The following is a 21,584-nucleotide window of genomic DNA, read 5'->3' as shown; positions in this document are numbered from 1 at the left end:
TCCGGGCCCGGGAGGATGGACGACGGGGTAGTGCATCTTTAATAACGGCCGTGCCTTCGCCTGAAGGCCGATTTATTAATACCAAGATGTTGCAATCCACAGCGGTAGTGGCACGATGACCTTCGCTCCTACCCGGAAGCCGACACTCGTGACTAACAGTTTGCCTGTGAACCAACAGCCGGGGTGGCTTGCGGCCCGGTTGATGCTCCAAATTTACGTCAGATTTGCTAACAGAAACTCGTGGATTGGTCTGTCGCCGTCCGCTTTGAGGCCCAGGTACCTCGGAATCCGTGGCCCTAGCGGTAGGACAGATCCAATGCAGATATTTCCGCGGATGACGGTGCCGTGAGACAGAGTGCTGGTTTTGCTTGTTGTTCTTTGTCGGTTTCCTGGCGGTTCCATCGACAGTGAAGTTGCCAACGAATGCGTTAAAGGGGCAAAGCACGATTGTTGACTTGAGCTTTGAGCAGCGATCCACTCGTCAAGCTTTTTCCACCGCAGCTGCCGAACAAGTGGCGCCAGGGGGTGGGGCAGCCATTGAACTCCACTGGGGGCGCCAAATCACGTCAGCGGGGAAAGTTTAACCGTCCCGTTTCGTGGTCGCCGCTCAGGCTTGGCACCCTCCAAGAAACACTCCATCTATTCTCAAGAAACAACGAGCTGCATCTGAAGCTTCCAGTTGCACCAGCTACCGGTTGGCGGTAGCCGTTCTAGCAGCGATCCACTTGATGGTGTACAGATACCTGCGGCCGTTTTTTGAAGCGCTCGCAGCTACAGTACTTTCAGTTGGGTTTGCACGTTGCAGAACGGCTCGAAGTTCGAGGTCAAAGCTGCTCTGCCTTGTATGAGCGTGATGTCTCAAATGTGATGTTTTATTAGACTTATTAAGGTAAGTACATCCTCTGTCTATGTCCGGGCTGCTGGTTCCCCAGGGACAGCACCCGACGCTCACGTGTTGACCCGGGACGACGGAAACTATTTATCAGGCCATCTACATCTCCGCGGCGGCAAGGTTCCTGGCGATGACTGTAATGTTACATTGCCACGGGCGAAGAGAGATTGGTGTTGAAGCTTTGGCAACCACGCTGAAGCTGGAGGGACGTTGTGTGTCCCTTCTGGGGTGAGTGGTCTGACACCACCTTGAAGCACTCGCCTTGCTCGCGAAATGGTATCGCTGGCAGAAGGCGAAAACCTTTGACAGACGCCCTACTGCATACGTCTATTCTAACCTGACCTCGCAAGCGCCTCGCTAGATACCAATTCATGACTGGGATGATGGACCAGGAGAACCGTCCACAGGACAGCCTGGTTACGCCAGTCAATGGTGAGACGAAACGAAGTGGTACTTGTTCTGGCCGTGCAAGTGTAACATGGGTCCGGACGACAAGATCAGGTCGACCTCTTTCAATCCCAGTGGGACGTAGGATGCAAGGTGAAGGGAATGTATGGAAGTGTCAGGTAGGCAATTATCCTAGATATCCTGGTCAAGAATTCTGGACCAACAGCTTCACTAACTGCTCTAGAATGCCTACCGCCAACGATACCTACTCAAGCCGGCCGGCTCGAATCGTCTCATCCCGAGATTGCCTCAGAAAAGGCATCAGGGCCGTCCCTCCCGTGCCCGTCAACTTCCTCGGGGGTTCACCCTCAACAACCATGGAAGTATTTGTCTTCGACGAAACAGTCGCCAGATTGATCTTGCCATCCATATCCGGTCTACTCCGACCCGACGGGATGAGGATGTACTTGGCCACAATCTGCAGGTGTTTGCTCCTGAGGTCCGCGAGGGCCTTGGTAGCCTTCTGAAAAGCCTCCCGCAGGTCCAGCTGCTCTTCGGTGAGCGGCCTTTCGCCGGGCACAAGCTTTGCAACCCCCCGTCTCATCCCGCCCGGATAGGATTCGGATACACGCTGCAGGAACTTGCGGTGCGGTTCCGGCATGTACGCCCTCACTTCCTCGAGGTAACCCATCTCCTTCTTCTCTTGTCTCTCGGCCGTAGTTGCTGGCTGGTCCGGGTTACTATTGCCGTCCGCCTTGTGCTCAACGCCCAAGACAAGATCCAGAAACTGGATCAGGGTGCTCTGTCCGTTGCTTCCTCCCCGCAGTTCACGCCATTGTCCTTTCCCATTACCCTCGTCGTAGAATACCCCCCTGGGAAGGCCGGCAGCGGCCATATTCTTGCTGCCGGCTAGGAAAGGGCGAATTCGGTGGTAAAACACCGACGGATCGCACCTCTCTTTCATGCGGTCAAGCAAGCCGGTCAATTTGTGAATGCAGTCGGCGAGCTGAGAAAGGGCGTTTGTGATGCTGAGGTACTCTTGCTGTTCGATCCCGTCAAGGGCCTCGAGCATGACGGGGATGATGCGTGCTCCCTCGGCCTCTATCGCGACTGAGACCATGTAGAACCATGATTCGTCCTCCGTGCCGGTGAATGTGTTGACTGCGTGGATTGAGTCGAGGTCGGTGAAGTCTTTGGAACCATTGGTGGTCCGGAAGTTCCATAGATTGAGCGAGGCATAGGTGGCTACGGGCGGGAGGCCGAGATGGCGGGATACTTCCAGGAAGGGGACGGTTATTTGGGGTGGTAGAACCTGAGACTTTGTTAGCCGTCTAATGCCTGGGATCATAAATTCATTCGGATTGCTCACCTCGGCAGGTGTATCATCGCCCCATATGTAGGCGTGAGCGAGGAAACTCAAGACGACATAGGCCCGCCTCCATTCCGGCTCCGTTTTCAAATACCTTGTTGACCGAACCGGCAACAACCGATCAACCCAGTCGCGAAAGGCCTTCTGCTGAATAAGATTCGGAATCCGATCCACCAGGGCTTCCCAGAAATAATAGTAGTCTCTCGGGACTCGGAGTCGTGGTAGGGGCTCGTCTTCAGGTAGGAAGCCATTGTTGGTTACCGAACACTGTCGCAGCAGGATCTCCCGGTGGCCGATAGAGCTTTTGAGTTTGGGCACAAAAAGGCCTTCGTAAGGCGACATGACTGATGATTCCTCAGGCGGAGGAGCCAAGAAGAGCCCAAGAGACAGGTAGAGTAAGACGTAAAGGCACATGCAGGAGAAGGATGAGATTGTGGAAATTTGAGCTCAGTGACAAGTAATGACAAGTTTTGTCTCAGGGTACTGCTACATCAGAGAAAACAAGCGTTGGCCGGCAACGGCACTCGGCTTTAAATGATCCAGTAGGAGACCAAGGCCCGACTTGGGTAAGGTAGGCCTTCCCAGTTGTTCTGACGTGTTTGTAGGTCTCGGCGTTTGACCGCGCAAGGTCATCCGCACTTTGGTCTGATATCCTTCCGTCTGCCACATCCCTGTTATTGACGGAAGTAAAATGCAAAGACGCGCTTCGCAAGATAAGAGAACTCGTGCTCAGCATCGATTCGCGGCTGGGCAAGTATCCTAGTACCGAGATTCGTCACCCCCTTGAAAGATCCTTGAAGGATTCCTTTGGGGGAACAAGCACATTCAAACGCCGAGCCATCCTTTTCTCGTTGATTTGGCTATTTTCGTTTGTCAACCGGGACGGAACAGCGGATGACGGAAGACGGAAGCGCGGAAGCGGGAAAATGTGGGTCCTCGGCGTTTGTTTTGGACCCACTTGCCCCGGTATTCGGGCGAGGACCGGAGGGCGCCGCATGTAGAATCGAGAACGCTAGTACCAGTATATATTAGCGAGTGTTCGTTTGCTTTATTCAAAACTTCCCGCTCAACCTGATCACATATCCTCCTCTACATTGCAAAACGCAGTCATGGCTATCGAGTACCAATCCTTCGTCAAGACCCTGCGGTCAGGGCTCAAGGCTGAGTTTCCGCCTGAGGCTAAATCCATTGAGTATGCGAAACAATTAGACGCAAGTGATGAACTTGGCTCTTTGCGAAACAATTTCATTATTCCCACCAAGGTGTCCTTGAAGAAGAAGGCACTGAATGGCTTTCTGCCAGGTCCGTCACGCCCACATTCTTTTATTCTTCGGAATGACTCACTTGAGTTGACCTTTGAGACTGACAACTCGTCGCCAGAAGAGTCCAAAGAGAACAATGAGCAAACCCAAAAGAGCAGCATGGCCATTACCTCCTCAGAAGAAACCTCACCCTCCGTGTACTTTGTCGGCAACTCTCTTGGCGCCCAGCCAAAGTGTATCCGGAACTACCTCGACACACAGCTAGAGACGTGGGCTTCACTCGGCGTCAATGGTCATTTCAGCTCGCTCGAGAAGTCGCCGCTGACCAGCTGGCAAGACCTGGCTGCAGATTGCGCCCAAAAGTCGCTCGACCTGGTCGGAGCTGCCTCGCCCACCGAGATCATCTACATGAACACCCTGACAGTGAACCTGCATTTGATGATGGCCAGCTTCTACCGCCCGACTGAGAAGCGCCACAAGATCATTGCCGAGTGGAAGCCATTCCCTAGTGACTCGGTAAGGTTCCCTTTTCCTTCAGCCTTTCCAGCGCCCCTCTGTTCCGATCTCTGGTACTAACCCTCATTACCGCAGTACGCCATCGCCTCCCAAATCCAATGGCACGGCCTGTCCCCGTCCACCTCCCTCATCGAAATCCAACCCGACCCAGAAACAAACTACATCCCCACCTCACGCATCCTCTCCCTAATTTCTGAGCACGGCGATTCCACCGCCTTACTCCTCTTGCCCGGGATCCAGTACTACACGGGCCAGCTATTCGACATACCCCTCATCACCCGCGCCGCGCACGAGAAAGGGATCACCGTCGGATGGGATCTTGCCCACGCCGTCGGCAACGTGGAACTGTCGCTGCACGCCTGGGACGTCGATTTTGCAGTCTGGTGCACCTACAAGTACCTCAACGCCGGTCCGGGGGCCATCGCGGGCGTGTTTGTGCACGAAAAACACCACGGGCCGGCTGATCCGGATCCGAGTTATGCAGAGCTTGGCTATAGGCATCGCTTGGCGGGTTGGTACGGTGCGGACAAGGCCGTCCGGTTCAACATGGAGAAGGAGTTCCGCCCTGCGGAAGGTGCCCATGGGTTTCAGGTGTCGAATCCTAGCGCCATAGACCTTGCTTCGCTGAGTGGGGCGCTGAGTGTGTTCAACAAGACGAGGATGTGCCAGTTGAGGGATAAAGCGTTGGTGTTGACGGCGTATTTGGAATGGTTGTTGGAGGGACTGCTCGCTGGGAACAGCGACAAGAATGGACAGCCGGCGTTCAAGATCATTACTCCTGGAAACCCGCTGGAGCGGGGGTCACAGTTGAGTCTGCTGCTGAAGCCTGGGTCGCTGGACAAGGTGAGCAAGGCGCTACAGGAAGGTGGGGTGGTCTGCGACGCACGGAAGCCCGACGTAATCCGTGTTGCGCCGGTGCCCATGTACTGCCGGTTTGAAGATGTTTGGCAGTTTATAGAGGTCTTCAGAAAGGCCATTCACCTGTGAGCGGCAGCTTCATACAGCATAGACGGGATACAGTGCCTCCCTATAGAGATGGGGAGTGATGTTTATCTCGAAACTCCTTGCCTTCTGCCCATCGAATCGCAACCCGTGACCCTAGTAATCCCTGGATGCTGACGTGGAAAGGTCAGACGTAGGTTCGGGAGGATAATGGAGATGAGGGTGCCGCTCCGTCGGGGATCCTTCGCGTGCTCTTGCCGGAGTCAGGGGTAGAATAAGGCTGCCTGTACATACCAAGGAAAAGGTAGAGTTACAGTCGAGACCAGTAGCACAGTATATGTACATGCATCTGGCATGTCACACCTTCCCTGAGAGAGTGGCGGGATAGAAGAGGTCAGGAATGGAATGGAGGCAGAACTAATTTCAAAGGCAAGCAAGACAAGAAGATGGACGCGTTCCCCACCACTGCGCCGCTTAACATTCCAGGTAGGGATGTACAATAAAAAGACGAGAACGATATAAGCCATCAGGCTTCATATACCCAAGGTAACAAGCCAGGCATGTAACATGAGAGAACCCAATAGAGCATATACTCCTGTCTCACTGCACCAACGCGTGTACAGACTCCATGGCCAAGCAGAGGATAAACAAAAGAAAGGCAAAAAGAAGGACTGTCAACCATGGTTAAGGCCCATGCGCTAGAATGGGAGGGCGTGCGACCCTTCAGCAGAGTCCGACTCGGATCCCGACTCGGGGAGTCTGGAGTACCTCGGATCGGCCGTAGGCCACCAGGCTCCTTCCAAGACATCCCTCACATGGCGTCTGACATCCAAAGCACCGAGTTGAAACTTCTGCAAAAAGCCTGGAAGACTCCAGATATCTGTTGCTTTTTCTATCGCGGCGCCCCAGTTGACAACGACAAAGAAGAGTACAGCGGCAAGGAAAGCCACTGCTGTTGAGGCCATCAAATATCGAACGGGGGTGAGTTGAAAGCCCAGGATGTCCGGCGTATATGATAGGATGGCCATCAGGGCGAATGGAAGGAATGTGAGACCGATGGTAACAAGGGTGTTGGTCCTCTCTCCGTTCCGGTTGTTGTCGATCGCGAGGAGCTGTCAGTGACTGTTAGCATATGGCCTTGCCGCGGAGTCAGGACAACTGACGCTGTAAGTGCAACTTTTCAACATTTCTTCTTGCCGTTTGAGGGAACTCTCAAGATCTTTGAGCTCCAGGATGGAGTTCCTGATGTTCTTGACCATCATCATCGTGTTGCTTGTTGGGCCGTGAGGACCCGCGGGTGACGTGTCACTTCCAAGGTCGAAATAGACCATATCGTTCTCCTCGAATCTCTCCCAAGCGGAGATTGTTCCGGAAAGGGCCTGTATAAGCTGTTCCAGAACCTGAATGATTTCGTGAGAAGTTCGTTTGGCACTACCCTGAGCGGCAATCGATGCATCCATAGCCTGCAAAGGTTAGATCTGCATTGCATCCAGAAGCAAGGGAAGCTCACATAATGCCTGAGAGCATTCAAAACACTCTGTCCCGTATTTTGCCACTCTTCCTTCACCTCCTGGACGCAGCACTCCATGACTCGGAGAAAGTACTCTCGTGCTGTCCAGATAGGGGTATCGGCGGCATGCCGCCCCCCGGTCAAGGGATCCATCATGATCTCTCCCTGGGTGGGCTGGTAGAACCGGATATCATGCCTGCTCTCGCCTCCGTCATGGTAGGTGTCAAAGAATCCGTAGGCGGTCCAGTGGCGGTTGTCCACGCCTGCGATCATGCACGAGATTTGGGCCTCGTGAATGCACGCCTCGCGTTTTCCATTGAGCTCGCTCAAGAGGTTGACACTTCTGCCACGTCTTAGCGGCCGTCCGTCTCTGCCTAGCCGAGCATCAAGGTAGGGCCTGCGGGTCCGTCTCCATGCGAGAAATGGTAAGTGGAAGGAAAGTTGGAATCCCTGACTCCCGGCTGACTGAGACGATTTAAGGGGTTAGAGACTTTGCTGACGCTCAGAGAGCAAGGAGAAATGCTCACATGGAGTTTTACGTCCATTCCGGACTGAAGTGTCAGGTGTTTGTAGACAAAATCGCGAAGGGACAATGCTTGGTTCTCAGAGGCCGTGGACATGATCGCCAGGATGCTTGTCGGGTCGGGATTCGTCACATAACTGAAGTGGTTAGGCAAGCTTCATGGGCTTCGGACTCGGGACCACCTTACATCAAGCGTCTTCTGGGTGATGACTGATCTGTCTTTGACTCCGTCTCAATCAGCTGGGGTGTAGCTCTCTGCCATATGTGTGAGCGCCAAGGGAGGACCAGCACCCGGAACGAGAAACCTACTTCTCCAAGCAACAATGCTTCGTATAGCTGGCTGCGGCCGACAAAGTGTACCCCGTGCATCCGTGGCTGCGGGAACGATGGCGGCGACCTCTCATCAATGATGGCAACCAACTCGGGTGAAGTCTCCTGACCGCTGGAAAGTGCCTCGAATCTTGCGTGAGCGCAGAAAGCCCAGATTTCATCGGAAAGATAACCCCTTGATGGCTCGCCGACATCTTGAACAAAGGCTCGAATAATCCTCTCCATTTTACCAGAGTTTTGGCCTTTTTGCATCTCCGCCAAGTGCAAGCAGTACGGCTCGTCCTCTGCGGCATACATTCCTATGCGGTCGCACCCGTAAATCTTTGGCCAGCCGGACGAACTGCCCTGTCCCTTTCGATTAGTCTTCCTTCGGCCCTGGGCTCCCCTGAGTCTGCCGGAACCGGAATCCACAGCACGTAGGGCAATCCCAGAGCCCTCCTCATCTTCGGTGTCATTGTCCGATACGTCCGGAGACTCCCCTGAATCGAGCCTCAGCAGTTGACGGAACTCCGAGGCGAGGTTGTTTCCCGTGGTGTAGGCAACGAACGAGATTGCAGGCGACGCGGGAAGGAGATCCCAGACTACCAAAGGTAGCTCGAGAAGCAGCACGGTGGAAAGGCTAGGGTAGATAGCCGGGATCTGAATGCCCTGAGCTTGTTGAGGTGCGTTAAATAGCCATTCCTTCCATCTACCGACGTCAACATTCTGGTCTCGCAATCGACAAGCGACTAGAATAAATGGGCCTTCTGAGAGACCTTGCGGTCGGGATGCTGGAGGGTTCAGGAGCAGAAAAGGCTCCTCAGACACCTTGGGGTGCTGGGGAGAGAGAGGCGACAGAATGATGGTTCTGGGTTTCCTCGACAGAAGACAATGAATCGGCGTTCGTCGGCTTGACCTTTCGAAGATTGGCTGACCAGTGTAGCGGTCCACCTGTACGAGTGAGTAGGTGTTGTCTGTGAAACATACGTTAGGTGTCCAAGCCTGCAGCCGGTTGATCAACCGCCGATGAAGCTCAACAACAGAAAGCCAATCGGCGGTATGGGCAGCATGTGCAAGCTCCTGAATTAGGGAGGTGGTGAACGAGTGCTTTCCCACTTCCGCCGCTCCCGACTCAAAGTCTCCCGCTGCAAGAGTCTCAACGACTCCTTTCCCCATAGAAGCTTCTCCAGCTTGGGCTGCATGACAGCAGTCGTGCAGTAACAGGACATCGCAATCGAGGTCGCCGAGAAGCGAGTGGATTACGGAGGACTGGACTGTTGGGGAGTCTCGATTGCGGCTGGCGTCAAGTCAGCGGTCAGGAGGGAGGGAAAGGGGCTGATAGTAGCCTAATACCGGGCAGACATACTTGGCTACCCACACAGCACTGCCTCCAGGCTGCTCGTTTGGTCTCGCATGTCCGCCATAGTACAGTATGATGAGGTTCCCTTCCTGGCCGTAAGTGTCCACCAACTCGGCAATCTTCCGTGACAACCCAGGGGCGGGCCGCTTTGAGGGTATTGTCCAAATCTCCGTGTCGTAATGATACAAACCCCTGAGGACGGCTTCCAACGGCCTCAACTCGGCCTCAACGCCAAGATCGTCCTTTTCCCAGCTCATAAACAAGACCTTGACCTGCTTATATCGCGCACCATATCGGTCGGGCCATGCTGCCGAAACTGCGTCTGTAAGGTGGGAGAGGAGAGAAGAAAAGTCCGGGATGCAGTATCCCGCCGACGACGTATCGTGTGTCGGGCTTGTGATAGATGACTCCATGGCCGGCTGCGAGAGGACGAATCGTGCAAACAGAGAGAAAATAATTAGTATACAGGCCAAACTGAACATAACGGCAGCATGAGTGGCAGGTGCCTGGCCGGCTCCAGAAACCAACGATGGATCTGGAGTCGGCCGGACTCTGCTATTAAGGCCTCAGATGCTCCACTTGGCCAACGACCACACTGGTTTGCGGTGGGTTCGATAAAAACCGACATGAACATCCCGACAAGTGATTCGGTATCTTCTCCAGTAGCTATGAGCCACAGAGTAAACATGTTCGCAGGTGTTTGGATCGGGCGTAGATCTCTGGCGACGTGTCACAACAGGGCAGGGGCGTTGTTCTAGCAAGGGTAGCTGCCGAGCTGCTTCGTGTCAAGTCGCGACTGCGATTCTGGGCCTTGCATCCAACAATCCTTGGGGAATTTGCGTTGCTGTGGATCGCTCTTTCTCCACAACGCCAGCGGCCAGCCCCGTCGAAACTTTCATTTTTGGGCTGGGGTCATTGATTGGCCTAAAGCACGGTAAGCACCAGTTGCGTGGCATCCTGGCAGCCTCTGGCAGGTCTTGGCCCTGCAACAACTGCATCCAAAACTCTCACCGTCGGTTGGACAGAGGGTAACCGGGAGTTTGTTGCGAATTCGAGTTCTGGATTCGTCGCCCTCAAAACTCTCCAATGCGATGCCGAGGATAACAGCTATCATGAGCCATGCCAATACCAGCTCCATTCCACCTCGGTTAGTAATAATTCGAGATCTCAAAGAGGGGCGAGCTTGCGAGGATGACACGGATGACATTCCCGTAACCACTTTTTGCTACCTTCTCTCCTAGGTATAAGTTCTGTTGGAGAGCTTGGCTGATATCAAAACAGGGGTACGGTCAAACTGAGGATGAGCTGCAATTGCCCTCAGTTTCAACTCAGGCGCGGGTGCCTTGATTGAGGCCCTGCTCTTACCTGGAGGTTAAGAGAAACATGAGTCTTCGGCAGGAGATTTGGCGTTAGTCGGTGTGTAAGTGCTGGATTTCAAGTTCCAAATTCCCTTCCAAAGCTCTACCCATGCCACGCAAGAAGCATCTGCTCAGCCTCCTCCGCATCGCCATTCGCCGAGGAGCAAGCCTTTGCAGTAGCTTAGCATGCACTGTGATGGAAATGCAGGTTACTGTATCAATAATGCGTGGGAGAACTTCCGATTTGTCCCTGCAAGAAACCTATCCGCCGAAGCCCCGAAGTCCGAACGGAGAGAACAAGGCAGAAAAAGCACCCACCGGCAGGAACAAGTCCATTAGACCGAGGGAGAAGCAAGCATGAAGAGCATACAAGTCAACAGCCATCCCATCTGCTCTCCAGTCATGCACCTTGAGCCCTCAATTACAACCTCAATCAACGAGTGGAGAATGGGGATTGGACATGCGGTTCTGATCCTTCCCTGTGCTCGCCATGTCATATCCGCCGAGCCCATATGCTTCCCATTCAGCTCCTCGGCGGGAGGCGAGAAGGGTCATCAGGGCAAGGCCAGCGACCGCACCTCCTCCGCGCTCCATTGGGGAGCGACTCCATGAAGTCGTCTTTGTATTCGTTCTCTGCCTTGCCCAGTTCCTCTCATTGGCTGCGATGAACCAGACGGTTGCGCCCATGTTGATTCTCGCCGACTTTTTCGACATCCATGACTATGGCAATCTGAGCTGGTTTTCAGCAGCTTTTAGCATGACTGTTGGAACATTTATCCTACCCGCTGGTGAGACTCCTGGTTCTGGGAGCTCACCCAAAATTCTGACATGCCTTGACCAACCGTGCAGGAAGACTGGGCGACATCTACGGGCATAAGCGCATCTTCATGGCCGGGTGGGCGTGGTTTGCGCTCTGGTCGCTGATCGCGGGCTTCTGCGGCGAAGCGCAGCTCCTCTGGTTCAGCACATGTCGAGCCTTTCAGGGGATTGGGCCAGCACTGCTGATTCCCAACGCCATTGCTCTCATTGGACGTAGTTTTCCAGTCGGGCTCAAGCGCAACCTTGCCCTGGCGTGTTTCGGAGCTGCTGGGCCCACCGGCGCTGCGCTCGGAGCGGTGCTTGCAGCGCTCGTGTCCGAGAAGCTCTCTTGGCCTTGGTGCTTCTGGTTGCTTGCCATTACCTGCTCATGTCTGGTCGCTGTGTCTTGGTTCGTTATTCCGGAGCCGGAAACTGCTAACGTTACCACGGAAATTCGAGGCAAGCAGCCAAAACACGTGCAAGACGGGGTGCTTTTCGACTGGCCAGGGGCGATAACCGGGGTGACGGGGCTGGTCCTCGTCAACTTTGCCCTCAATCAAGCTCCTCTGGTGGGCTGGAGCGAGCCGTATATTCCGGCACTGCTCATCTTGGGTTTTGTGTTTCTGATCGCCTTCATCTACGTCGAACTCCGCGTCGCTAGGCATCCCATCATCCCTATCCGCGGCCTTCAACGCCATACAGTGCTGACGCTGACCTGCGTATTTGCCGGATGGAGCAGCCACGGCATCTGGGTGTACTACCTCTATCTCTTCCTCGAGCACCTACGAGGCCACAGCGCGCTGCTCACCTCCGCAGAAACTAGTCCGGTTGCTGTGACGGGCATTTTCTTCGCCTTCCTCACCGTCTGGCTCATGCGGCGGATATCCGTATCCTGGATCATGCTCATGTCAATGTTCTTTTTTCTGCTCGGCAGCATGCTCATTGCAGTCATGCCTCTGGATCAGACGTACTGGGCCAACACGTTTACCGCCATCCTCTTGATGCCTGGGGCCATGAACTTGTCGTTTCCGGCGGCGACTATTCTGCTGTCTACAGATCTGCCCAAAGAAAAGCAAGGCATTGCGGCCAGCCTGGTGGCCACCGTCGTCAATTATAGCATCAGTTGTGGATTGGGGTTTGCCGGGTCCATTCACAAATACTCTCTCGAAGTCGCAGCGGCCAAAGCTGGCCTACGGGGGCCGCAGCCTGCATTGTCGACCTCGGACACACGCCTGGTAGAGGTGCGGTTGGTCGGTCTGCGGAGCGCCTACTGGTTTGCAGTTGCGCTTGGAGTGCTAGGTATGCTGATTGCGGCGCTATTCATCGTCATCCAGGGTGAGGCAGGGTCGGAGAATGGGAGGGAAGAGGAGCAGGAAACCGGTGGAAACTACAGCAACAGCGTAAAGCGAGGTGCTGATTGGAACAGAACAGACCTGGAGACAAGGCGGAAGAGGGGGGGTATAGAGGTCAAAAGGACTTACTACCTTGGTAACAAAGTGATCAGGGTGAGTGAAAGAGAGGACTTGGGGGTATAGCGCTTGGCACAAGGAGCAGAAGCCAGCCTTAGGCTTCTCGAACTCACTCCAGATATGCTACAAGTCCTGTCCTTCAAGGTTGGGGTTTGTCGGTGTCGACCTCAGCCCCTTTCTGCTGATTAGTAAACAGGCTTCCCGAATCGGGGCCCTTCGATGACTTTCTCCTCCGCCAAGCAACGAGGAGTGATCAGTTGCAGAATGCTGTCCTCAGCTCCCACTGCATCCTGAGGACTTACTATCCTGCAGATGGCTCTGAGTAGTAGCATGCCTCGTCAAATACACCCGAAGAAGCGCGGCCTATTACGATGGTTGTTCTTGACTTTTTGATTACCTCCCTGCGACAAAACGACCTTGCATTTAGCGTCAGCTTGGCGACAGCCATCTCGGCACTCGGGCAAGGGTCTTTCCCGAACTCATGGAATGACATATCTCAACTACTACTAGGGACCATGGCCAGGATCTCTACGGTATATTACAGTTTCAATGCAGTGCCGTGAATGCATCTCGCAATGACTCGTTTTTCATGGCAATATTGTCACTGCACTGAGCCTTTACGAATGCCCGGACCCCGGGCCTGCTAGCGCCCCTATACAAATTACAATCGAGAGATATCAATTCCGCCATCATGGCCATATCATCAGACCCCGTGGAGAGGTTTGACCGTCTTCTGAAATCATCAACCTTCCTTTTCCTTCTTTGTAAGCCGCCCTGACTCCTGGTTCATATTCTTGTTTGTAACCGCTAGGATCTTCAAGACTACCGCGGCCACTGGTGCCCCTTTTGCATAGCCCACCTCAAGGAGCTCGCAGCCCTGGCCAAGGACATCAATGCCGCCGGCGGTACGGTGGTTGCGGTTACGGCAGAAGCAGGACCGGAAGCCCTCGCCAAAGTCCGGGCGTTAACAGGGCTCGCCGACGAACATGAAGTGATCGTTGACCCTGAGAATGCACTCGCTACAGAGCTCAGGCGCAGAGGGCTCCTCGACGTGGCCGTCTCCGACTCGCAACTCTACCGCCTGCGAGGGTACAAACACGGAATGGCCCAGCCGGCACTGCTCGTCGTCAAGAGTGATGGCACCGTGCTCCAGCGGTGGGCGATCAAACCTTCCTTGGTGAGTACTACCCTACCTACCATGCACTGCATGTGAGTTTTGGCAGACCAAGAAGCTGAAAGGGGGTTGAAAGATGAATCTAGGTGGTGCTAGTGACCGGCCCGTGCTGGATGATGTGTGGAAAAAGGTCGAGAAGCAGCTCCAAGGGGTGGATGCTGGTGATTCTGAGCAGTATACCACAACCGGCGTTTTCCATCTTCTAGCACAGAAGATGGTCGGGAGCAAATAGGTGGTGTATGATACGCGAGTTGTTCTGCCCGTATATGTGGGCATGGGCAGCTTTAGGGCTAGGGTTGTATATGGGGACTGCCTATGGATGGCGGGTACATTGCCCGCACCCCGGTGATCACTCTTATCGGGACCTGTAAACAACGCTGCTTGTTACCCTTCACAAACAGTCTAAGTGACGTTACAATGGCAGACACCATGCACCCAGAACAGCCACCTACAGGTATCGATACATCCGGACATGTTTCGAGGTTCGCTACATGCTCGGTACCTGGTTGTGGACAAGCAGGTGTCCGCGGAGCCAGTTGCGCGACTTGCCGGATGCATTTATGTGCCAGGCATCAAGCTCGCCGATTCCACCGGTGTCCCTCCGCCTCAGAGGTAATGTCATCGCATGGTGCTCTTTCGACCAGGGCAGTATAGGAAAACCCAATTACTAACTTTTCCCAGCTGGATGATGAGGCCTGGGAGAAGGCAATAAACGATGAAGTTTCCAATCTGCTTTCCCAGCTAAACCATCAGGCACTGGTCCAGGTCACAAGCTCTCTACGTGGAGGCAAGCCATGCGTGTTTATGCCAGGGCAGCACCTCGGCAGCGGCGCCATCATGGGGTGTGCCAACTATCATGCTTGGCTCATATTCGACGACGGTGAGCGGTGGCTTGCACGGATACCGCGGACCGGATTCAGCGATGTACCTCCCGAGCTGGTTGAGTACTTGGTCTGCAGCGAGTACGCCACCCTCAAGTTTCTCGAGACAACCAGCATCCCCGCGCCAAAGGCTTTTGGTTATGGTCTTGCCTCAGATCCGACCAACCATGTAGGGGTCAGCTATCTGCTCATTGAGGCTTTGCCGGGCCGACCTTACCAGCCATGGAACGCCACTCCGGAACAGAGCCGTCACGTCCTCAACCAGGTGGCCGACATGATGATTGAGCTCAGCAGGCACCCGTTTCCCAAGGCGGGCTCTCTGCTGTTTGTCGATGATGAAATCCAAATTGACAGAGTCGCGAGCAACCGCTTCATCCACCTGGGCTGCTACGGACCTTTTACCACGACTGCTGATTACTTTGGCGAAACAGCAGCACAGTATATCAGCCTCATTCTCGATGGGCAGCTGCACCACCGTTACCCATTGGAAGCATACCTTTTCTACTCACTCCTCCAATCCCACGCTGCGGACATGCCTGGTGCAAGCTCTGAGGCATTCTTCCTGAAACATGTGGACGACAAGGGAGACCACTTGCTTATAGACGATGACTATAACGTTGTCGGTGTCATTGATTGGCAATTTGCTCGGACCGTCCCGGCTTGCGAAGCGTTCGGCCCTTCTTTGCTCACTGCGGACTTGAACGGGCTCTACTCCCGAGAGTCAACAATCAACCCCAATGACAAGGCCCTGGCTGAGGCATTGCGTGAGCGGGGAAGCGATACCCTAGCTGCGCATATGTCTGAAGGAGACTTGGTGAGGAGGTTTCAGTTTGGTATCCCTGGAGGTATGTCGCAGGCCGAGGTCCGCGAGGTCCTGGCGGGTGTTTTGATCAGTGTCGGAGCCCATCCAATCACGATTGATGTAGGATCATGGATTGAGACCAAGCGGGAGGAGTTGGCTAAGACGAGCACTGGGAAAGAACTGTTGCAGAGAATAGAGGAGCTGCTCAAGCTACAGGACTGGTAGATAGTCGGTTTGCGAGCTGGTACAGAATAAGGTATCTTCCTACAACTGTATCAAGCATATGCCCTAGAGCGCTGTAGTGTGCATCACGGAATGCCGATCTATCCTCGCTGACCCAGCAGTGAGCAAGTCGACGCAGGCCGGACTGGGCGCCACAATCCTACACGGCTTGCCATCCTGCTCATCAAAGCCCTCAATGGCCACAAACACACCTTCACCAAAATCACGATCCAACCCGGCTTGCAACTCAGCAATCGACGACTCTTTACGCGAGCCTTCACATTCACAATTGTCGCGGAAAACGTCACCCAACGTCACCTCGCCTTGAGGGGATACTCTCAGCTCTCGCAGCTCAAAGGCAAACACCACCGGCAACCCTTCCCTTTCCCCTTCCCCTCCCCCTTCGCCAAGGCTAAGCCGTCCATCAGACTGGCAATCAGGATCAATATCAGGCTCGAGCTCCACAGCAAGTTCAACACGGCAACCGCGCCGCCTCGCAGACGGCACTGTCACGCCCGCGCCGCTAATCGTGCGGATGCCTGTGACCATGTACAAGCAGCACACCGGTTCCGGGGAGGCACTCGCACCCTCCTGGAGAGCTGTGTGTACCGCCTTGCGCTTTAGCGCGTCCGAGGGCTCGAACCATGAGACGCGCAGCCCCCTGAAAGAGTAAGCCAGCAGGTTTCTGCCGAGTCTCCGGTCGATGTGGAAAGTGAGGCTATCGTCTTCGATCCCGAGTCCGGACAGGGTGAGGAAGGTGTAGAAGAGCCCTTGGCCCGGTCTAACGCCGTTGGTGAGAGTTCCCGTGTCCCCGAGGTTGTTGTTGTTATTGCCAACCGTGCTGGAGAACAGGGGTATTTCCTTGACTTGGATGGGGGTATCAAGATCGTCTGGGGACGGTCGAAAGAGGGTGAGATTGGGTTCAGCTGGGTTGGTGATGACGCTGCCGAGCGGGATGGAATTCAGGGGACAGTCCCAGCCAGGGGTCAGGAAATATGTAGTCTTGGAGCTTGGGCTTGTCATTCTGTTCTGAGTTGTATGTTTTTGTTTGTTCAAGTTGACGTCCACGAAGTTGCGGTGGCGAAAATCAGATCCAAGTTTGCATGTGCGAAGCGGCGATGAGCAACTTCATAGGCGGTTAAGTTGATTCCTGGTGGCCTGATGTGGGATGATACTTTGTGTGACAGCCCATATTTGCCGCATGCCGCAACATAAGGCTTCGATCGTGAAGGTACATACATGCTTGAGAATGATAAGCACAGGCCCCCTTATGTTCCGATGTACAGTACTAGAGACCTGTGCCTTCGGCTGAAACCGCGTAGAACTACACCCATCGTAAATGATAAGATCTGCTCACCTAGTCATGCGTGAATTGTTGTCGTTCGAGAGGCTCGTTGGCGCTGAGACCGGGCGGTTGGTTGGGCATGCGTCCGTCTTGCTCGGGCAATCTCTAGAAGTCGTATGACACAAATGTGCCCCAATGAGGCCGACTGGATGTCGATGTGACTACCTATCTAACCATCCCTTCAGGTTGCTTAACAGCCTTAACTTCTAATCGTGTGGCGTCGGCTAGATAAGTGTTGCATGATACCACAGAGTTGTGCTTTCCCCTCGATCTGCATCACAGCAATAAGGTTGAACTCCAAATATATAAGATAGGGGTTGTAGCAAGAGAAAGACGGTCTGATTTGGTCGCACTGTGGTAGGAACGCTGAATGTTCATGTGGCCACGTCTTCCTGGGCCCTGTTCTAATTATTCCATGTGCTAATTGGCGATCAGTCCGAGCCTATCTCTGCCCCCCTATCATACCTTGGACGTGGCAGCCGGTTTGAGGAACGGGATGTATAAAGCTAAGTACAAGTCTATCCTCAGTTCCACCGAGTCTATAGTCGTGGCTAATATACTGTGGTTCCCCCTATGGGACGACCATGAAGGCAGCTTGATGTGAAACCCCAGCTTCGCGGTCACACTGGCAACCAATCTGACAAATAGGTCTATGGTTGCGTAGGTTAGCTGAGAAGTTCCCTAATGTCTTCGATCCGCTGCATCTTCTTTTCTTCGTCGGACATCATGCCGAGAGATGTTGCACTAAAAACGGGTCAGCGAGACATCACGAATACAGAGAGCCCCCAAGACCACCTACATGAACTTCTTCCGGTCCTGCACCCTCAACATCCTCTGTTCGACACTGTCCTTGACGATGAAGCGGTACACCTTCACCTCATCCTCCTGTCCCATTCGATGAACTCTGTCAATTGCTTGTGCTTCAATGGCGAAACTCCACCAGGGGTCCATCATGTAGACCCGCTTGGCGCTGGTAAGGTTCAGTCCAACGCCGCCGGCCTTCAAGCTCATGAGGAGAACGGTGAATTTCTTGCTCTCCTTGAAGTCGTTGAGCACGTCTTTGCGAGCTTTTTGAGACATAGACCCATCCAGCCGAAAAAAGTGCATGTTGACCCGGGCCAGTTCGGGTTCGATGAGCGACAGGAACGAAGTGAATTGACTAAACACGACCGATTTGGTTGTGGGTTGGTTCCTGCGGAGTTCCCGCAAATGATTGATCAAAGCCACGACCTTGGCCGAGGAATGGGCAACACCAAGCCGACGAAGGCTGATGCGTGGGCTCTGATTAGGCATGCCGACGTCAGCATCATCCTCATCATCATGCCGCACAACCTCAAACAAGTCGCGCGAGTTGATGACCTCGCGGCATTGGAAACAGCGGGGAACTTCGTGGCGGTCCGTTTGATGCTTGATGTAATCCAACAGACAGTTCTTGCAAGCGGAATGCCAACATCCAGTGACAGTTTGGTCGAGCATTGGTTCCTCAGCACAGATGGGGCACTCGTTAACCGCCTCATCTCGGATCTGGCCCAAGACATGCGCCCCAAACGTGTTGGAGTCGGCAGCATCATCCGTCGTAGCCGTGAAGCGCTCAATCAAGGACTGTAAGTCCATATCATCAGCCAACCCGGCGGCAGCATCAGCGGCAGCGCCGGCTTCTTCTTCGTCGGCAACGATGTCCTGATGACGAACAAGGATTGGATGACAACATGATTGACGAAGACGGAGAATTTGTGCAAAAATGCTGGTGAAGGCTTTCAAGACCGTTCCCGCTTCGACATTGGCGTAAAATGTTCGCTTCGCTCTCTTGAATATGTAGTCATAGACGTCACGCTCCGCTTTGGAGAGCTCAATGTCCACAATCTCTATCTGCTTCGGGGGCAGAGGAACAAGGGCCTTCCCGTCCGGCGTCTTCATATCCTTTGTTCTTCTCATGACGAGTGGTTCTAGGACCGTCTGGACAACGTCTAGAGCCCGCACAAAATCCTTGGACTCGAATGGGACCGTGATAAAAGTCCGCCAAAAGGAGAAGTTGTTCCACGGCTCGACTCTGAGAAACCTGACAAGACTGAAGAGGTCTTCGAGTTTGTTGACAATCGGAGTGCCTGTCAGCACCCATCGATGTTCTGCGGCGATTTCGTAGCAGGCCCTGGCCGTCTTCGACTGACGATTCTTGATGGTGTGCGCCTCGTCTAGGATCACGCGGAAGAATTTCAGCGAGAATATGCCACGGCTAGTGGCTCTGTTGCCACCATTCTTGGTGGCGATCTGACTGAATTCGGAGAGCACCACGCCATAGCTGGTAATAATAAGATCCGGCGCGTTTGCAGCATTGGCGCCGCAACACAGCGCCTGTAGGTCGACATTCTTCTCATTCCCATAGTATACCATGGATGTCAGAGTTCCTTCACGTGAAGCATTGTCCGCCTCGCTCTGCCACTGAGCAAGCAGGGACATGGGGGCGACGACCAGAGTAGTGCACGGGGCGTCTGTAACGGTATCCCGGCCCGAAACAACAGGGAGTCGGGGAAGTTGATTGACTGATGAAGGCGAGCCGTTGGAATTTGACTTGCGCGCCTGGATTGCTGCGTCGGATTTGTGTGTATGGATCAGGCTCAGCATCTGGATCGTTTTGCCCAGGCCCATCTCATCAGCTAGGATGCCTCCGAGGCAATGCTGTTCCTGACGGGGAAACTCCAGCGACAACTCGCCAGAGTAAGGATTAACGTAGAAGGCGGGCTGATGGAGGATTTCCGGGAGTTGATTGTCGTCGAAATCCTTGGTGGGCCAGACGTACTCCTCCCACAAAGGGTGCATGGACGTCTCTCGCTCCTCGTTTCGCACATCCTTTTCCTTTGCCACCATCCAATGCAATGATTGCTTCTGGTACGGACGCAACGTCATGGCAAATGTTTCAGCAGGCTCTGCTTCGGGTGTATTGAAGTCGAACGACTGCGCCTTCTTGTAAAGAGCATCGAGCTGGTCTTGCTCGAGCTCCTGGCCGTCTTCGTTGTCGTCCGAAGGAGAGGAAGAAGCAGCACTATCGTCGTCTGGAGATTTGAATTTCTGCTTGTCCTTGTTATCAGCCATCTCGGCTGCGTGGAGGAGGCCCTGCCGCTGATTCTTGGCTGCCGCTGCATTCCCTCGGCTGGGGAGGAGATTGATCTCCTGGAAGAGCCTGACAAGCGCAACCTGTCTTAACCGCAAGTCCTTCTCCTCAGATGTTTCAGTCTCCCCAAACCGGCCAGTGGTTCTGTTGTCTGCGCCTTGGAAGCCACCTGCAAAGAATGCGGTCCGTAAGAGCGAGCACCGAAGCTGTAGGAAGACGGTGTCATTGGTACGCAGTCTCTCAGGTGCGTACACGCATGTTCCCTCGAATTTGCATATTTTCTGATCCATCAATGTCGAAACCCAGTCTGCAGTCTCCTTGGCCAAACGGCCAATCTCTCTTCCTCCACTGTCGGTGAAGCGGACGATCACATCAACACGCTTTGCTGAGGCCGCACTCACGCGATATCCCGGCTTGGGGCCCTGGACCTTCTGACGTTCGATCTTGACGGCATCGCCATGCTTCAGCAGGTTCGTACCGCTCCTCGTTGCCCATCCCTCGACACCAAATGCGCCAATGTATCGCGACTCCGGCGTTGATGTCAGCGTAGGTGCCTGGCTAGACGATGATGCGGAGGTTTCCTGTTTTCGAGGCACAGACGCCGAGGAGGACAGGCGTGCTGGTGCCTGAGATGGCCCTTTTTTCGACAAGGTCTTCCAGGTACCGTCCAGGAACATGTTGACTGCAACCTGCAAATCGTCGCGGCAGTTTTCTCGGATCGCAGTCATAGCATCGGGGCTGACCTTAACGCCGACGAAGCTTTCGAATGTCTCCTGATCGAATGCTTGGGGGACCGATGCGGCATTGCGGTCGCCTTCTCTTCCTTGCGGAGGAAGAATTTGGTTTTGAGAGCTTTCGATCTCTCGCTCTGACAGTGGAACTCTTGGGGCGCCCGAGATATTCGCGGTTTCAAACCCTGGAGACTTTGCCTGACCATCATCATGGGCAAACGAAGGGCTTCTCGTTCTCGATGTGCAAGGCGAAGAAGTGGCCGGGGCAGCATGCCAGTGTTGCACTGGCTCGTCGTTGTCATCTGCAAAGAAACGCCGTCTTTTGGCGGGGGGTTCTTCAAAGCTGGTGAGGTCCATTCTAGCAGCTCTTGCGTGATATGGTTTGGACGTCGGCGGTTGGGTCCAGTTTTTAGGCTGGAGAGGCCATCCCTTGTGCTTTTGGGCTGTGGATGCGGGTTCCGTGGAGGACGCGACGACCGCGAATTTTGGCGTCTTGACGTTCCCTAACCGTCAGATGATCGCGTCACTAGCAATTTAGTGGCCTGGCCCGTGCTTCTAGTAATGAACAGCGTTCCTCACAAATCAAACATACCTTATGTAAACAAAGTAACGCAAACCGGCCACC

General features: G+C 54.2%; 9 protein-coding genes across 9 annotated transcripts; 4 read left to right on the top strand and 5 right to left on the bottom strand.

The window, feature by feature from the left end:
* Positions 1 to 1,544: 1,544 nt before the first annotated feature.
* On the bottom strand, positions 1,545 to 2,990 carry N656DRAFT_793057 (Indoleamine 2,3-dioxygenase; the record flags this gene model as incomplete). Its single annotated transcript, XM_064817137.1, has 2 exons — positions 1,545 to 2,591; positions 2,649 to 2,990. 2 exons carry the CDS (start codon positions 2,988 to 2,990, stop codon positions 1,545 to 1,547), a joined length of 1,389 nt encoding a protein of 462 aa, XP_064665300.1.
* Positions 2,991 to 3,735: 745 nt separating this feature from the next.
* N656DRAFT_762978 (kynureninase) lies at positions 3,736 to 5,413 on the top strand (the record flags this gene model as incomplete). Its single annotated transcript, XM_064813283.1, has 3 exons — positions 3,736 to 3,954; positions 4,069 to 4,426; positions 4,502 to 5,413. Exons 1-3 carry the CDS (start codon positions 3,758 to 3,760, stop codon positions 5,411 to 5,413), a joined length of 1,467 nt encoding a protein of 488 aa, XP_064665299.1. The 5' UTR covers positions 3,736 to 3,757.
* N656DRAFT_471556 (uncharacterized protein) lies at positions 5,205 to 5,980 on the bottom strand. Its single transcript, XM_064809763.1, has 3 exons — positions 5,663 to 5,980; positions 5,313 to 5,541; positions 5,205 to 5,260 (listed from the first exon to the last, which is right to left on the bottom strand). Exons 1-2 carry the CDS (start codon positions 5,893 to 5,895, stop codon positions 5,454 to 5,456), a joined length of 321 nt encoding a protein of 106 aa, XP_064665298.1. The 5' UTR covers positions 5,896 to 5,980; the 3' UTR covers positions 5,205 to 5,260; positions 5,313 to 5,453.
* An 86-nt stretch (positions 5,981 to 6,066) lies between these two features.
* Positions 6,067 to 9,483, bottom strand: N656DRAFT_802481 (uncharacterized protein; the record flags this gene model as incomplete). The annotated part of the gene is made up of 7 exons (XM_064818248.1): positions 6,067 to 6,480; positions 6,532 to 6,831; positions 6,879 to 7,343; positions 7,406 to 7,538; positions 7,589 to 7,656; positions 7,711 to 9,007; positions 9,077 to 9,483. The coding sequence occupies 7 exons, from the start codon at positions 9,481 to 9,483 to the stop codon at positions 6,067 to 6,069; spliced, it is 3,084 nt and encodes a 1,027-aa protein (XP_064665297.1).
* Positions 9,484 to 10,918: 1,435 nt separating this feature from the next.
* N656DRAFT_719597 (MFS general substrate transporter) lies at positions 10,919 to 12,761 on the top strand (the record flags this gene model as incomplete). Its single annotated transcript, XM_064812381.1, has 2 exons — positions 10,919 to 11,216; positions 11,278 to 12,761. 2 exons carry the CDS (start codon positions 10,919 to 10,921, stop codon positions 12,759 to 12,761), a joined length of 1,782 nt encoding a protein of 593 aa, XP_064665296.1.
* Positions 12,762 to 12,928: 167 nt separating this feature from the next.
* On the top strand, positions 12,929 to 14,101 carry N656DRAFT_818800 (uncharacterized protein; the record flags this gene model as incomplete). Its single annotated transcript, XM_064818403.1, has 3 exons — positions 12,929 to 13,459; positions 13,517 to 13,872; positions 13,946 to 14,101. Exons 1-3 carry the CDS (start codon positions 13,387 to 13,389, stop codon positions 14,099 to 14,101), a joined length of 585 nt encoding a protein of 194 aa, XP_064665295.1. The 5' UTR covers positions 12,929 to 13,386.
* A 197-nt stretch (positions 14,102 to 14,298) lies between these two features.
* N656DRAFT_818798 (uncharacterized protein) lies at positions 14,299 to 15,987 on the top strand (the record flags this gene model as incomplete). Its single annotated transcript, XM_064818402.1, has 2 exons — positions 14,299 to 14,367; positions 14,551 to 15,987. The coding sequence occupies 2 exons, from the start codon at positions 14,299 to 14,301 to the stop codon at positions 15,775 to 15,777; spliced, it is 1,296 nt and encodes a 431-aa protein (XP_064665294.1). The 3' UTR covers positions 15,778 to 15,987.
* Positions 15,747 to 17,096, bottom strand: N656DRAFT_785048 (uncharacterized protein). Its single transcript, XM_064816293.1, has one exon. The coding sequence runs from the start codon at positions 16,795 to 16,797 to the stop codon at positions 15,841 to 15,843; it is 957 nt and encodes a 318-aa protein (XP_064665293.1). The 5' UTR covers positions 16,798 to 17,096; the 3' UTR covers positions 15,747 to 15,840.
* Positions 17,097 to 17,457: 361 nt separating this feature from the next.
* On the bottom strand, positions 17,458 to 21,443 carry N656DRAFT_849239 (RAD5-like protein). Its single transcript, XM_064819333.1, has 2 exons — positions 17,919 to 21,443; positions 17,458 to 17,863 (listed from the first exon to the last, which is right to left on the bottom strand). Exons 1-2 carry the CDS (start codon positions 21,314 to 21,316, stop codon positions 17,785 to 17,787), a joined length of 3,477 nt encoding a protein of 1,158 aa, XP_064665292.1. The 5' UTR covers positions 21,317 to 21,443; the 3' UTR covers positions 17,458 to 17,784.
* Positions 21,444 to 21,584: the final 141 nt, after the last annotated feature.

The sequence above is a fragment of the Canariomyces notabilis genome (assembly GCF_033297395.1).
Source record: "Canariomyces notabilis strain CBS 508.74 unplaced genomic scaffold N656scaffold_39, whole genome shotgun sequence".
Lineage (NCBI taxonomy): Eukaryota > Fungi > Ascomycota > Sordariomycetes > Sordariales > Chaetomiaceae > Canariomyces > Canariomyces notabilis.
Note: the sequence above shows the minus strand (reverse complement) of the source record. Positions and strands in the feature narration are given on the sequence as shown.

What these genes read in the sequence shown, in the direction of transcription:
- N656DRAFT_471556 (XM_064809763.1), bottom strand. Translation starts at nt 5,895, where the DNA reads ATGGCTTATATCGTTCTCGTCTTTTTATTGTACATCCCTACCTGGAAT. An exon ending in GTAACTCTACCTTTTCCTTG is followed by an intron (nt 5,542 to 5,662) that starts GTATGTACAGGC and finishes TTTCCACGTCAG; the next exon opens with CATCCAGGGATTACTAGGGT.
- N656DRAFT_785048 (XM_064816293.1), bottom strand. Translation starts at nt 16,797, where the DNA reads ATGACAAGCCCAAGCTCCAAGACTACATATTTCCTGACCCCTGGCTGG.
- N656DRAFT_849239 (XM_064819333.1), bottom strand. Translation starts at nt 21,316, where the DNA reads ATGGACCTCACCAGCTTTGAAGAACCCCCCGCCAAAAGACGGCGTTTC. An exon ending in CAGGACCGGAAGAAGTTCAT is followed by an intron (nt 17,864 to 17,918) that starts GTAGGTGGTCTT and finishes ACCCGTTTTTAG; the next exon opens with TGCAACATCTCTCGGCATGA.